The 13,470-nt window shown below is 43.8% G+C and overlaps 1 protein-coding gene across 1 annotated transcript in view; it reads left to right on the top strand.

Annotated features, from left to right (window-relative positions):
- Positions 1 to 13,470, top strand: part of GRIK4 (glutamate ionotropic receptor kainate type subunit 4) — a 440,303-nt gene that overhangs the window by 337,499 nt on the left and 89,334 nt on the right. The window contains exon 9 of the mRNA XM_033171758.1: positions 12,889 to 13,041. Coding sequence (XP_033027649.1) covers positions 12,889 to 13,041 — 153 coding nt within the window. The remainder of the gene's footprint in view (positions 1 to 12,888; positions 13,042 to 13,470) is intronic.

A 13,470-nucleotide genomic window follows, 5' to 3' on the forward strand; every position in this document is an offset into this window, starting at 1 on the left:
TGGGTGGCTGTAGCAGCAGCTGTCAGAACCGATAACTAAGGCATGTGAAGAAAGCCCCCTGCCTGCACTCTCAGTAATGCTGCTTATTAGCATCCACAGCCTCCAGCAGTATCTGGTCTCTCCTGACAGCAGAAAGAAGTTGCATTGGAGAAAAGTTGCAGGAGCCACTAAGTCATGGGTAGGCAAGTAAGGCCCAGGGGCCAGATCTAGCCCAATCGCCGTCTAAATCCGGCCCATAGATGGTCTGGGAATCAGCATGTTTTTACATGAGTAGAATGTGTGCTTTTATTTAAAATGCATCTCTGGGTTATTTGTGGGGCGTAGGAATTCGTTCATTTTTCTTCTTCAAAATATAGTCCGGCCCCCCACAAGATCTGAGGGACAGTGGACCGGCCCCCTGCTGAAAACGTTTGCTGACCCCTGCACTAAGTCCTCCTTACTGTGAGATGAGGCCAGACATGGCACTGCCAGAAAATGGGTGTGTCAGGCGGATGCATACAACTCCCAGGCCGGTTGCCCAGGAAAGCACAAAGACAAGGAATGTTTCTTACCGTGTGCTTTTTGTTCAGTAATTACAGAGAGAGGCTTTGGAACCCAGCCTCTTGGATAATGGCATTGTCCCGAGTGAATCTCCACCCCCTCTGTCTCTCCCACTTCCTCATGTGTCAGCCCTACAGGTGCTGACAAATGCCCTCTGCCTTTGAGCTCTTTGCTGTCCTACTTTCAAGGCTCGCCAGGTTCTGGGAGAGGGTGTGTGTGTGTCTGGAATGCTTTCCAAAGACACTATGCCCCACTGGTGCTTCCTCTTCTTCCTCCTCCTATCCCATTATTTCCCAGCTTTCCCACTCATCTGCCTCTGAGCTGTGACCTCCCTCAAACCTCTGTTGTAATTCTGAACTGTCTTCCTCTTCTCTGGAAGGGTCAGGCTGGGGAGGCGGTCTCCACCATTCCTCCTCTGCCCAGTCCCTGACATCGTGTGAGACAGCAGGAGGCAACTCTGAGACTGGAAGGGGCCCTCCATGAGTGTTTGTAGGTAGCATTCAGACAGCTGTTGCTGCAGTCATCCAGAGACATCACAACATAAAGTGACTGATTCACAGCGTGTCATATGCACCGGAACAGTATTTTCCTAGCAACACAAAAGCAACATTTGTCTTGGTTTGTGGGAACCACTCATTATCCATGGTGGAAGGACTTTTAAATCCACACAGGGAATTGTTCATTGTTTCCTTATGACATTTGGTGTCAATAAACTTTAGCAAAGCACAATTCAAGGAAAGGTCCCAACTGCCTAGGGATTTACATGTTTACCCATCAACCTCAGGGGAGCTGAACCTCCCCAGGAAGCTCTGAGCGCCGAATCCCTGACAGCTGGGCCTGCCAGGAGGTTCCACATAAGCCACAGAAATCCCAAGGCTTTCTTGCTAAGAGACAGTGGAGCATGTTTGCAAAAGGAGGTATTTGCTGAAAAAAGAAAAAGGAAAAAACTTCCAATTAATCACATGGCAAAGAAAGGAAATCAGGGGAAATCATTAAAATTGCAGATGGCTAGATTAGGTAATTAGAATGTAGGCTAAAGCAGATGTTTGTAATTAACTGTTTATTTCATTGACAGAAACCCTGATTGTACCAATGGATTGTGGCACTTCTTTTTACTGTGTTAAATTTGGGGGCAAAGATACAGTTGATGTTGTTTCTATATCTATCTATATATACACCTCCGTTTGAGAGATCTCCAAGTGTGGTTTCCTAGGAAATGCAGGATTTATACTCAGAGAGTTTGTTAGAACAGCCTCATTCACCTTTGGGCTTTATTCTGATGGAAATTTCAAACAACACATCCATGGTTTGAGAGTGTTAATTGTAGGGATGTGCAAATTGCAATTAACGGGCATTAGATGGTTTCACCCATTCAATAATTCAGATGTGTAGGCCCATTCTTGTGCATGGCATTTTACGAGGTAAATGAGGATGGGTCCCTGCCCCTACAAGCTTACATTTAACACAGGGCAGACATTCCCTTTACTCTAGGAATGGCAGCTGATTGCATCACTATTGAAAAGCCTCTGCTCTCAAGTGAAATGGAAATTCTGACTGGTGTGATGTCTCATGATAGCTCATGCCTTGTTCTTACAGTATATGCAAATCCACACCCTTTGCCATAGTCAATGAGTGACCAGCATGCAGGAGTAAAGCAGCTCAATGCTCTTAGAGGGGAGGAAGAAATATTTCCCACTATTCAGTTTCTTTACTTTTTATGCAGTTTCCAGAAGGAGCTTCCTTGGTCTCATCTCCTAATGATTTTGGCTAAGCCCTGGAACAAAATAAGAGGAAGCCACTGACTGGACTATCTCTGCCCCAATCCCCAGATTGCTTTTTGCTATAATTCATTAGCACTATTTACAACAGACAAGGGACAAAAATTAAAACACACCACCCATGATACAATATACTATAATAAGCAAACGAGCGGAGGTTTGCAAAAGGGCTATTAATGTCAAAAAGGAAAAAAAAAGATGAGGTTTCTCTAAAGGGTTGGAGATTTGATCTAAGGTTTTGAGTGGGAAGAGATGAGGGGAATGTATTTCATACCAAGTGGGTGGCAGGAAAGCCCTGAGGATCCACACAATAGCCTTCTTATGGAGAAATACTACTTAATTGTCTGCGGCATCTGCCATATGAACAGAATCACAAATTGCTTTATTGCATTAAATAAGACTACAGATAAATAGTGGCAGAGGGAGTTGGCAATTAAGAGACCCAGACGGAAGTAGGAAATATGGCTTTCAAGCGAGGGTTGGAACAAGCTGGGAACCGATGAGCCAGAAAGGAACTGGGGAGGCTTCTGCAGATGGCAGGCTTCACCAAGAAGATGTTGCTGGGCATTCCTCATGTTGAGATTGAGAAGAAAGTAAATGGTGGAGAAGGCAGAGAATGTCAATTTAGTTTGCATTTAAAGACCAACCTGCCTGACTCTCACTTCTTGAAATAATATGTGAAACGAAACATAACCATCCTTTAGAATTCATACTTCTTGAATTTTACAGTGCAGTTCTCCAGCCCAGTAATATAATAAGGCAGGTGAGGGACACTGGTGGCGCTGTGGTCTAACCCACTGAGCCTCTTGAGCTTGCCAATCAGAAGGTTGGTGGTTCGAATCTGCACAACGGGGTGAGCTCCCTTTGCTCTGTCCCACCTTCTGCCAACCTAGCAGTTTGAAAGCACACCAGCGCAAGTAGATAAGTAGGTACCGCTGTGGTGGGAAGGCAAACGACATTTCCATGCTCTCTGGCACTCATCATGGTCTTCTGTGCACCAGAAGTGGTTTAGTCAGGCTGGCCACATGACCCAGAAAAGCTGTTTGCGGACAAACACCAGCTCTCTCGACCTGAAAGTGGAGATGAGCGCTGCACCCCATAGTTGAATTCAACTGAACTGTCCAGGGGTCTTTTACCTTACCTTTACTAGGGTAGGGTGCATAAAAATGCACATATGAGTGATATTAACATTAAAAATGCATTATATTAGGGGGAAATGCTTTGCAATAATATGCATATTAGGCAAAAGGGCATTTAAGCATGTCTATATTGGAAGAAATTTTCACTAAAATGCTGGTGAATTTTCATGAGGACTTAAAAAAATATTGCATATTATATGGCAGTCTGGAGAACTGAATTTAAACTTGAAAGAACAAGAAACTGGGTGAAACTGAAACCACTGGTCCACCTTTGGTCAGCATCAAGGCAGAGAGAAACATGCCACAAAGAAAGGCAGTAGAATGGTTGATGGGGGTGAGTGGGAGTCATGAATTGTGGGTGCTGAAATAGGCTGTGACAGGATCAGGTCTAAGGCAGAATACATTCCAGGAAAGGAGTCCATGGGATCAAGTCCAAGGAGAAGATTTCTTTTTTTAAAAAAAATAATTAAAAAGGAGGGAAAGAAAGAGGAACGAGAACCTCCAAGGCTCACAGGAATCCCTTAATTTATGCAAGACCAATAATCCGTTTGTTTATTCATTAAAATAAATTTCATACCCTGTCATCTCATAATGGAGCACCTTGCAGTAACCTGCAGTGGAATAACAAAAGCAATATTTTCCAGAAAAGCAGCAAGATAAATAGAAGCACAACGATCACCACTGCCCTCACTGATGGCTAGGGGCTAAGGGTAAGGTTGGAAGGCACGCAGTCACCTCTCCATCAACAGAGAGGTGGGCTACCACTTGCAGGGGCTCCACCACAGCAGAGACCGTGCTGTGGTGCAGATCCGCAGAACAGTGGAAAGGCCCACAAGTGGGGTGAGGTGGGATGGTGGTGCTAGGGCAGTTTTGTCTCTCCCAAGGGGCCTGATTCCCTGGCTCCCTAATGTACACTAGCCTGGAACTGGCATAAAATGCAGAGAGAGAGAGAGAGAGAGAGAGAGAGAGAGAGAGAGAGACCACTTGCCGTGACTCTATCTTTTGCCCCAACTAACACACAGCAGCAGGATTTCAAGTTGGCAGTGGAGACACCCCTCGGTCCTTCAGCTCCTCAACCCTCATTGCTTTTCTGATCAAACAACAATAAAACAGAAGTGGCAGAGAAAATAGCAAATCCATGTTTGCAATGGGAATAAACCCTGAGGCAGCAATTCAGAAGCCCCAAATGGGCAGAGGAGGAACCTTGCGTGAGGATCCCATACAGTTATTGGAGGAAGGGCAGAATAATAATGATACCAATGGAATAAAGTTGATTTAAAAGTGAGTGTCAAAAATGCACTTAAAAGGCACTGCTATTTTTGATATTGAATCTTCATAAGAAGTGGGATTTGAAACTAAGGACGGACAAATCCATCCATTTTCTCACAGTTTCTTACTTTTCCAATTCAGTTATCCACATTTGTGAATATACAATACCACACACACGCAGTGTTTTGAGTAATATGCAGTTTTGAGTAATATGCAGATTTTTAAGCACATATTCCTAATATGTATTTTTGCACATTATTTTCACCAACTTAAGCATTTGCATGCACACTTTCCCTAAATGTTTATATTTCAGCGCACACAGCTTTGGTGGGAAAACTGCATCACAAGCATTGCAGAAGTGCAATTTTTGAAGGATAGCTGTGTTTCAGTTCTCATGTTGATTTGAGAAGTGTTAATACAAATGCAACCTGAAAACAGAACCAATATCGTTCTTCTCCCACATCGCTACTTGAAACAAACTGGTGCAGTGTGGAATATTCTGTTCATGCTTCCCATCTGCCAGCCATTTCCCATGATACCCCTTTCCCATGATACCCCATTCCATCTGCTCCCAGGTTTTCTGTCCCAGCCCCCCAATCCAACCTTGAGCATGCTCAGTCCAAATTGAGTGATTTGGGGCTTTTTCTTCCCTCCTCTCTTTAGGGTTTTTGACCATTATTTGTGCTCCTGTAAACCTTGGATTTCCCCCAAAATTGCCATTTGGGCTGTGTTAAATCTCCTCACTTGGAGAATTGAGTTTGCTATGAATATGTATGAGTGGACCACCAAGCGTGGGCCTTTCCATTTTCTTGAGACTTTCTTCTGAGAACAATGATATTTTTGTTCATCTCTCCCCTTTCTGAAATCTGAAAGAGCACCTCTGCCTAGCAGAACCACCATACAGAAATTTGTTTGAGTAGGAATGGGTAAAATTTGTTGGCCCAAGTGCTGCATTCTCTCATGGGCAATGTTCCAGGAGCAGGATACCAGTGGTGGGTGTGGCCTAAGTGGGTGTGGCCAGACCCACCCCATCTCTATCCATGCAACATAGCTGTCAACTTTCCCCCTTTTTAAAGGGAAATTCCCTTATTCCAAATAGGATTCCTTGCAACAAAAGGGAAAAGTTGACAGCTATGCATGCAAGCTAGAGGCATTACCACTGTTCAGGATCATATTCTAGCCAGGGAAAATCACTCTAGGAGGGTGCAGAGCAGGGCCAGTGAAGGGTGTGGCCTGGCCAGAGTCCTAAGGGCCAGGCAGAGATGCCCAGAGGGCCACATTTGGCCCTCAGGCTTGAGGTTCCCCAACCCTGCCATAGACGGTGGCATGCAGCCACATTGAAAAATGTTCAGCACCACCTTCTCCAGATTGCATGTGTACAGCCATTATACAGCTTCATAGAAAACTGTCCTTGATCATCCTGTCTGATAAAATTAAACAAAAAGAGACATTGGCAAACATAAAAACCACTCCTGGAATTGAAGCAAATGTTTGTAGGCTTACAAAGTCGAATATCCCAATCAATAGTGTCATATGCTTCATTAAGATCTACAAGCATCATTTGTGGTAGCTAATAAGAGATCGTTAACTGCACAGGGGAAGGGAAAAGGAGATGAAAAACGGACCAGAGACAATTAAAGATGACAAACCAGACTTCTGGCATGGAGGTAACAAATGGAAAGCAGACCCAAATATATTGGATGTTTTTGACCTATTACTGGCAAGCTGGATCTTGGACTCTTTCACATTAATGCTGTTATTCCGCCAAAGCTTGAGGATCTTGCGTGAGGTTAAAAATCCAAGATGGTTTGCAGAAAAAGCTTAAAATCAAGAGAACAGAAAACTAGAGAATGGTGTGCATCCATTGATCAAGGGCTTGACAACATTTGTGTTTTCTGGAACGCCTTTCCCTTAGCGACCTTCAGAAAAATCCCAAACTTTGCAAAAGCACAAATCTCCCCACCATGCCATGCAAACCAGCAAAATAATGCAAACCACCATGCCATGCAAACCAAGAGATAATTGTGAGCATGGCAATGGAGGCAGAGTTTAGAAAATGTTTGACAACAAGTGTTGCTTCGAAAGCTTCCAGAAATCGAGCCTTGGGGTGGGAACATCACAGAAGTGGAATAGGAAGGTGTTGACAAACCAGAACCAAAAGTATGCCCAAAATTTTGTACAGTGGAACCTCGGGTTGCAGACGTAATCCATGACGGAGGCACGTCCGCAACCCGCAACGTTCACATCCTGAAGCGCAGGCACGATTTGGCGCTTCTGCACAGGTGTGAGCAGCAAAACCCAGAAGTAACCCATTCCGGTACTTCCGGGTTTCCTGCAGTCCGCAACCTGAAAACACGTAACCTGAAGCATCCGTAACATGAGGTATGACTGTACTGATCGATGATCAAGGGCATGGGGAATTCACACTAAATTCTAGGAGAAAGAAAATAGTATAAATCAGTTGTGGTGAGCCCTTGGCCCTCCTGATGTTGTTACACTACAACTCCCATCACCCTTGGCCTTTGGCCATGCTTGCTAGGACAGATGAGAGTTGTAGTTCAGTAACATCTGGAGAGCTAAAGGTTCCCCATTAGTATAAAAACTCAGCTGTTGGGATGCAAGAGGAGATCGTGTCCACCTTCAAGCTGATCTCTTATGGGCCTATGATCCTCCTTTTGAGAAAGGAGCATCATTAGTGCAGGCCATTAACAAGACATTTTGGTAATGGAGAAACTAGGGATACGAGGGTAGAGGGGAGATAATAAAAAAGTATCCAATAGCAAAGTCCTAAACATAGGTGGTTTCATGTGTTTATGTTTAGGGAGCCAAGGGCTTGGAAGGTGTCTTCCTGTATTAACACTACATTCTGGAAGATGGGGCACATTTATTTCTTGCTAAGTAGCCAGGTAAAATATTGCCTTCACTGTTTTTCTTATAGCTCTGTAAGTAGAAAGCAGAGAAGCTTTTTTTTAAAAAAAAAAAAAATGAAACCTGAAAGTGCAGGAAAGGGATAGTTTTCCTGGGATTAGGTGGAAGGACTCCTGCAGACCCTGCCCTCCATAATTTACAACCCTGAGTTAGTGCTGTGCCTTGGAATATGTTCTCCCCATTACATATTTCCCCTCTTCCTACAAACTGTAGTGCCTCTAAGCATGTGCAAAGTACATTTCTTCTTACCCCACTGGGTGTGCACTTTGGAGGCACCAAAGAACATTCCTTAAGCAATAGAAGTCTTCCCCATAGCAAAGATTAAGAGCTTCAGGAGGGATCTGGAAGGTGCATGCCTCCTGCAGAAGCTCAGAGGAAGGCACTGGCCATTTTGGGAATTAATTACATCCAGAGTTGTTTGTGCAGAATAGCTAGAGGAGAGAAATGACACAAGCAGTAGGTATTCTCAGATATAATTGTGCTCACATGCCAGAGAAGGTGAGGTGACGCGAGGGATTTCTGAAGCGAAGACACCTCGCCGAACCCCCACAATGGTAATTGAGGAGAGACACTCTGAAGAGAGAGGTTAGTTAGGAGAAACTCAGCTTTGATAATAATAAGGAACCGACAACAATGAGAAAATGCAGGAAGTGATGATAATTAAAGGTGAAATCTTAGTCATAGCAGTGAGGAGGAGAGAGAAAATGACCAGTTAATAACTTGATGAAAAATGAAAAGAAACCAATGGGATTGGGGTTGGGGGGGGGAAATAAGTACCACCTGAATCTTGTGGAATAAATAGAAGTGATTAGAAGCAAATGAGTCTAAGTTGGGCTGTCAACACAGATTGGGTACTCCTTTGCCAAAGCAGTATTGTCAGGTATGAAAGTCTTGCGTGCAGGAAGGGACCTAGAGAGTTTAGCGTGACCGGTATTAGGAATAGAGGAGCTCTGGTCAACTAACCTTTACTCAGAGTAGGCCTGGGGTCAGCAACCTAAGGCCCATGGGCCACAAGCAGCCCACAGGGGTCGTTTAACTGGCCCAAGAGCCACCCCTGAACCGAGCTGCTTGCTCGGAGAGTCCCTGCGCACTGCACAAAACCGGCACACCGCGTGGACTCACTTCTATGACGCCGGAAATCGCATCTGCGCAGACACAGACGCCAAAAATCGTGGGCTTGGGGGGCACAATCCGTCCCACAGAGGGCTCTCCGCTGGAGTGAACCGGTCCAAGCAAGGTAAACCTTGCTGACCCCTGGAGTAGGCCCATGGAAATTAATGGGCCTAAGGTACTTGTGGTCATTGATTTCAGTGGGTCTACTCTGGGTAAAAGTTCATTGAATATAGGGAGACTGCTTTATACAACAGTTGTCCATCTAGCTCAATATTGTCTACACTGACTGGTAGCAGATGATCCCACAGGGATCTTTTCCAGCCCTTCCTGGAGATGCCAGAGATGTTTTACATAGGATCTTCTGCATGCAAAAAAAGCAGCTGGTCTGCCACTGAGGTAAAACCCCCAATCCGTAGTATAAGATCCTTGTGGGGGGAATGGTCATAGGATTATTGGCTAATCACAACCGAAACACTTGGTTTATTTCAAGGGCAATCTGAATTTGTAATGTCAGTAGCCCCTGGGAAGGCTACATTTATGCAAGGGGCTGCTGTAACTAACCTCATGCCAGTGCAGGGTATCATAGCCTGGATCAGGCTGGTGTCCCTTCCAGTCCAGCACCTTGTTCTCATAGCGTCCACCCAGATGCCCCAAGCAGCACCTGAGCACAAGACCAATCTGCCTCTCCTGTGGTTTCCCACAGCCAGTAGGCAGAAGCATTACTGCCTCCAACCATCAAGGCAGAACATAGCCATTGTGACTAGTAGCCATTTATAGACTAGGATAAGTGGGTAAGTAAGGTAAGTAGGACAATGTGGGTAGCGCTATGGTCTAAACCACTGAACCTCTTGGGCTTTCCAATCAGAAGGCTGGCGGTTTGAATCCCCACGACGGGGTGAGTTCCCATTGCTCTGTCCCAGCTCCTGCCAACCTAGCAGTTTGAAAGCACACCAGTGCAAGTAGATTAATAGGTACAGCTGCGGCGGGAAGGCAAATGACATTTCCGTGTACTCTGGCTTCCGCCACAGTGTCCCGTTGCTCCAGAAGCAGTTTAGTCATGCTGGCCACATGACCCGGAAAGCTGTCTGTGGACAAATGCCCGCTCCCTTGGCCTTAAAGAGAGATGAGCGTCACAACTCCATAGTCGCCTTTGACTGGACTTAACCATCCAGGGGTCCTTTACCTTTACCTTACCTCTAGGTACAGTGCAGGGAGGAGGCCTCTTTCTCTCAATTTCCTACCCTTTTACACCACCACCAAAGCATTGAATCAGAAAGTAAAGTGGTGGGATGCTGTGGGCGGGGGGCAGGGATGTCACAAAGAGGATAGCATAGCCAGGAGGGAGTTCTTCTCTGGCTCAGAGGAGAATTTGGATGTCACCATCCTAACTTTGCGGGTGAGGTGATCACTACGCACACCAGAGAGCTGTTATCTTCCAAGCCTGGAAATATGAGTCCCAGCCACATCGCTAGTTGGAAAAGGCATTCCTATCAATCCCTCGAAAGGCCTTATCTTAGATGGCTAAATATAAGTGCTAAAGGTTGCCGGGGCAGAAGTTAATACCACTGTAACTGTTGAAATCCTGGGATAAGTACAGAAATAAACTGAGCCTGGGTGCATTTCTGTAGGACTCTAAATTTAATTTACAAGATGTTTTAGGAGACTTTCCCTTGGGAGTCTTACATAATGTTTTGAGATTTAAGGATTTAGTGGTGCATAACAGATATATTACTCACGAAGGGATGAATGTTAATTCATCGCACTTGATGCATGCTTGGTATGAAGAATTTCAAGTCCAGTATTCTGAATTAAGACTTGATAAGTCGGCTGAGAAATCAACATAGTGTGAAGAGTTATTGACAAAAAGAGCCAAAGAGAAAAGGGCAATTGTCACAACTATATAATATAATCTCTGGTTTAGAGATAAAGATGCATTCTTATAAGTTTCTCCAAGGCTCGGGAAATGGCTCATGGGACAAGATTTGGGCAGAGATTCATATGTCAAATAGGCTTTTTTCTCTTTATGAGTGACTCGGTGCAGATCGGTGTACTTTGCAAAACATTACCCCCTACGGGGTTAAATAAGATCTTGAGTACATTTTTAGACTTTGAAAATGTCATAACGAGTGGACAGATTTATTTATGATGCGCAGTGGAGTTATCCTTGGGTTCAGCATTATTGACCAGAAGTTACATACTTCATAGGGACACAGGAAAAAGCTTTGTACTGTACTGAGCCAGACAATTCATTCATCTAATCAAGTACTGTCTACATTGGCTGGTAGCATCTCTTCAGGGTTTCAGACAAGGGTGATGTTGGAAATTGAATTTATGACATTTTGCATGCAAAGCCATCATTTTTTTTCCCGCCAGCCATCCCCCATCCCCACCCCAAATAGATCATGCAGCACTAAAATCTGATGCAAATATTTTACATTTGAATTATTTGAATGAAAGCTTTCAAGGGGCTCTTAAAATGTAGTTGTTGCTTTCTTTTGCTTGCAGACAATGAACCTCCGGTTATTACTGTAAATTGTTTATTGTGTAAATGTTCTACCTTGTTTTCTTTCTTTTTTTCAAACGACAACTAAATCCATTCACAAAACAGATCTATTTTGTTTTATTTAAGCATTTTTATGTTGCCCAATCAGCTGTGTCCTCTGGGCAGTTCATGGATTGAAATTACTAAAATACATCAGCAGTACTAAAAAAAAAAAAAAACCCATCATATATATATATATAAATTTTTGCCAGTGCAAAAATTAACAAAGAGCAGCATAAACACATTCGACAGTATCAAATCAGTAAATGGCACTTTAAAAAATCAGCCCAGGGAAGACAAAATAGTTCTAAGAACTAAAAGCATGGAATTTAAAAAGCCTGGAGGGGGAGAGAAAAATCAATTTAGAACAGTAAACTCAAATTACAGATAATAACAGCAACAAAGGAATGGCATTTGGCAGCGGAAATAAAGAATCACCCAAATAAAGAACCACCCAGTTAAAAACAATGCAGCAGCAGAATGGGTATCAAACTGCAACTCATCCCATGATAATGGCCTCCCTCTCTCTCTCTCTCTCTCTCTCTCTCTCTCTATCTATCTATCTCTATCTCTATCTCTATCTCTATCTCTATCTCTATCTCTATCTCTATCTCTATCTCTATCTCTATCTCTATCTCTATCTCTATCTCTATCTCTATCTGTCTCTATCTCCCTCTAGAGACTTGGCATGTTTGAGCCAGGTGGCTTTTCCCATGGCATTCCACAAGATTGGTGCCACAACTTAAAAGACCCTGCTTCTTAAGGGCACCTGCTGGACGTCACTCAGGGAAGGAACCCAAGGCCAAGGCCTCAGATAATGAAGAATATGCTGGGGAAAGAAAAGCCCCACCAAATATGAATGGTTTGTTAGCAGTTCAGGGTATCTCTGATGTGACTAAGCAGACAAATAAAATGCACTGAAGAAACGGCTTAGGTGTGTCTATAGAGGAAACAAGCTGTCAGATTATCTGCATTTTTCTTTATTGGGTTGGAATGGCGTAGATTTTCTCACTGTTGCTTCTGGCTTTTTTATTTTTAATTTAAGAGAAAAGAAAGAAACAGGATTCATGGCTGCCAGAGGGAGGAATTCGATGCCCACCTCAGCACTCTCTGCCCTTCCCCAAAAGTAGCAGAGTCACAATAAATAATGCAAAATAATAAAAAATACACCAAATAAATACACCCCTGTTTTCTCCCCTTCTGAATTGTTAAAAAGGGCACCTGTGTGGTGCTGCTGCATCAATTTACATTTCCTAAAACCCAGACAGTTGGCTCAGTTTAAAATGCTCTTTGGTTGGTTGATAGATCTAGCTATTTTTCTATTCCACCCTGTTTTATGAATAACACATTACATTGGGTGACCAGGGCAATTTTGCTAGTAATGGGATTTTGAATCCTATTTATTTATTTTTTGCTTGGTTTTTTAAAATAAGGGGCGTTTTTAATTTAAAAAATAATAATAAAGTAATTTGAGCTGAACATATATTAAAAAACATGATAAATGGGATGCTTTGTGCACTCTGCAATTTTCTGGCCTGGATTACACTTCCTATTCCAATTCTCTTCCCGGTATCTTCAGCTGTCTTCTGCCTTGTTGTTTGATGCCGTCTACGCTGTGGTGAGCGCCGTTCAGGAGCTGAACCGGAGCCAGGAGATCGGCGTCAAGCCCCTGTCCTGTGGATCTGCCCAAATCTGGCAACATGGCACCAGCTTGATGAACTATCTGAGAATGGTGAGGAAGGATTGAGCATAAATGGTTTGGATGGAAAGAGGGAGAGAAGCGTTGCCAGGGAGGTTAACGCTGAGCAAGACAGTGGTGGTGGGGATGTTGATTTAAAAATATTTGTTGGTTTTCACATGCACGAAAACCAGCATGAAACAAAACAGAAAGCTCTGAAATGTATTCACATGTTTGAAAGCAGAGTTACAATACAATACAAATACAGTACCTTTATTGGCATTTCAAGTCAGTGGGATAGATTTAAAAGGGACAGGAGCGAGGCTGTCGAGGGTCACAAGGCACTCCATTGTTCTGCTTCACCCTGTCTATTCCCTAGAGGGATGAGTCATTAAGAACCCTTTCAGGTAGCATGGAGATTTAAAAGGAAGCCATTGAGACAGTAATGTTCTTGTCCCTGTCCGCTAGGAGGAACCTCATTTG

The sequence above is a fragment of the Lacerta agilis genome, chromosome 15, assembly GCF_009819535.1.
Source record: "Lacerta agilis isolate rLacAgi1 chromosome 15, rLacAgi1.pri, whole genome shotgun sequence".
Classification (NCBI taxonomy): domain Eukaryota; kingdom Metazoa; phylum Chordata; class Lepidosauria; order Squamata; family Lacertidae; genus Lacerta; species Lacerta agilis.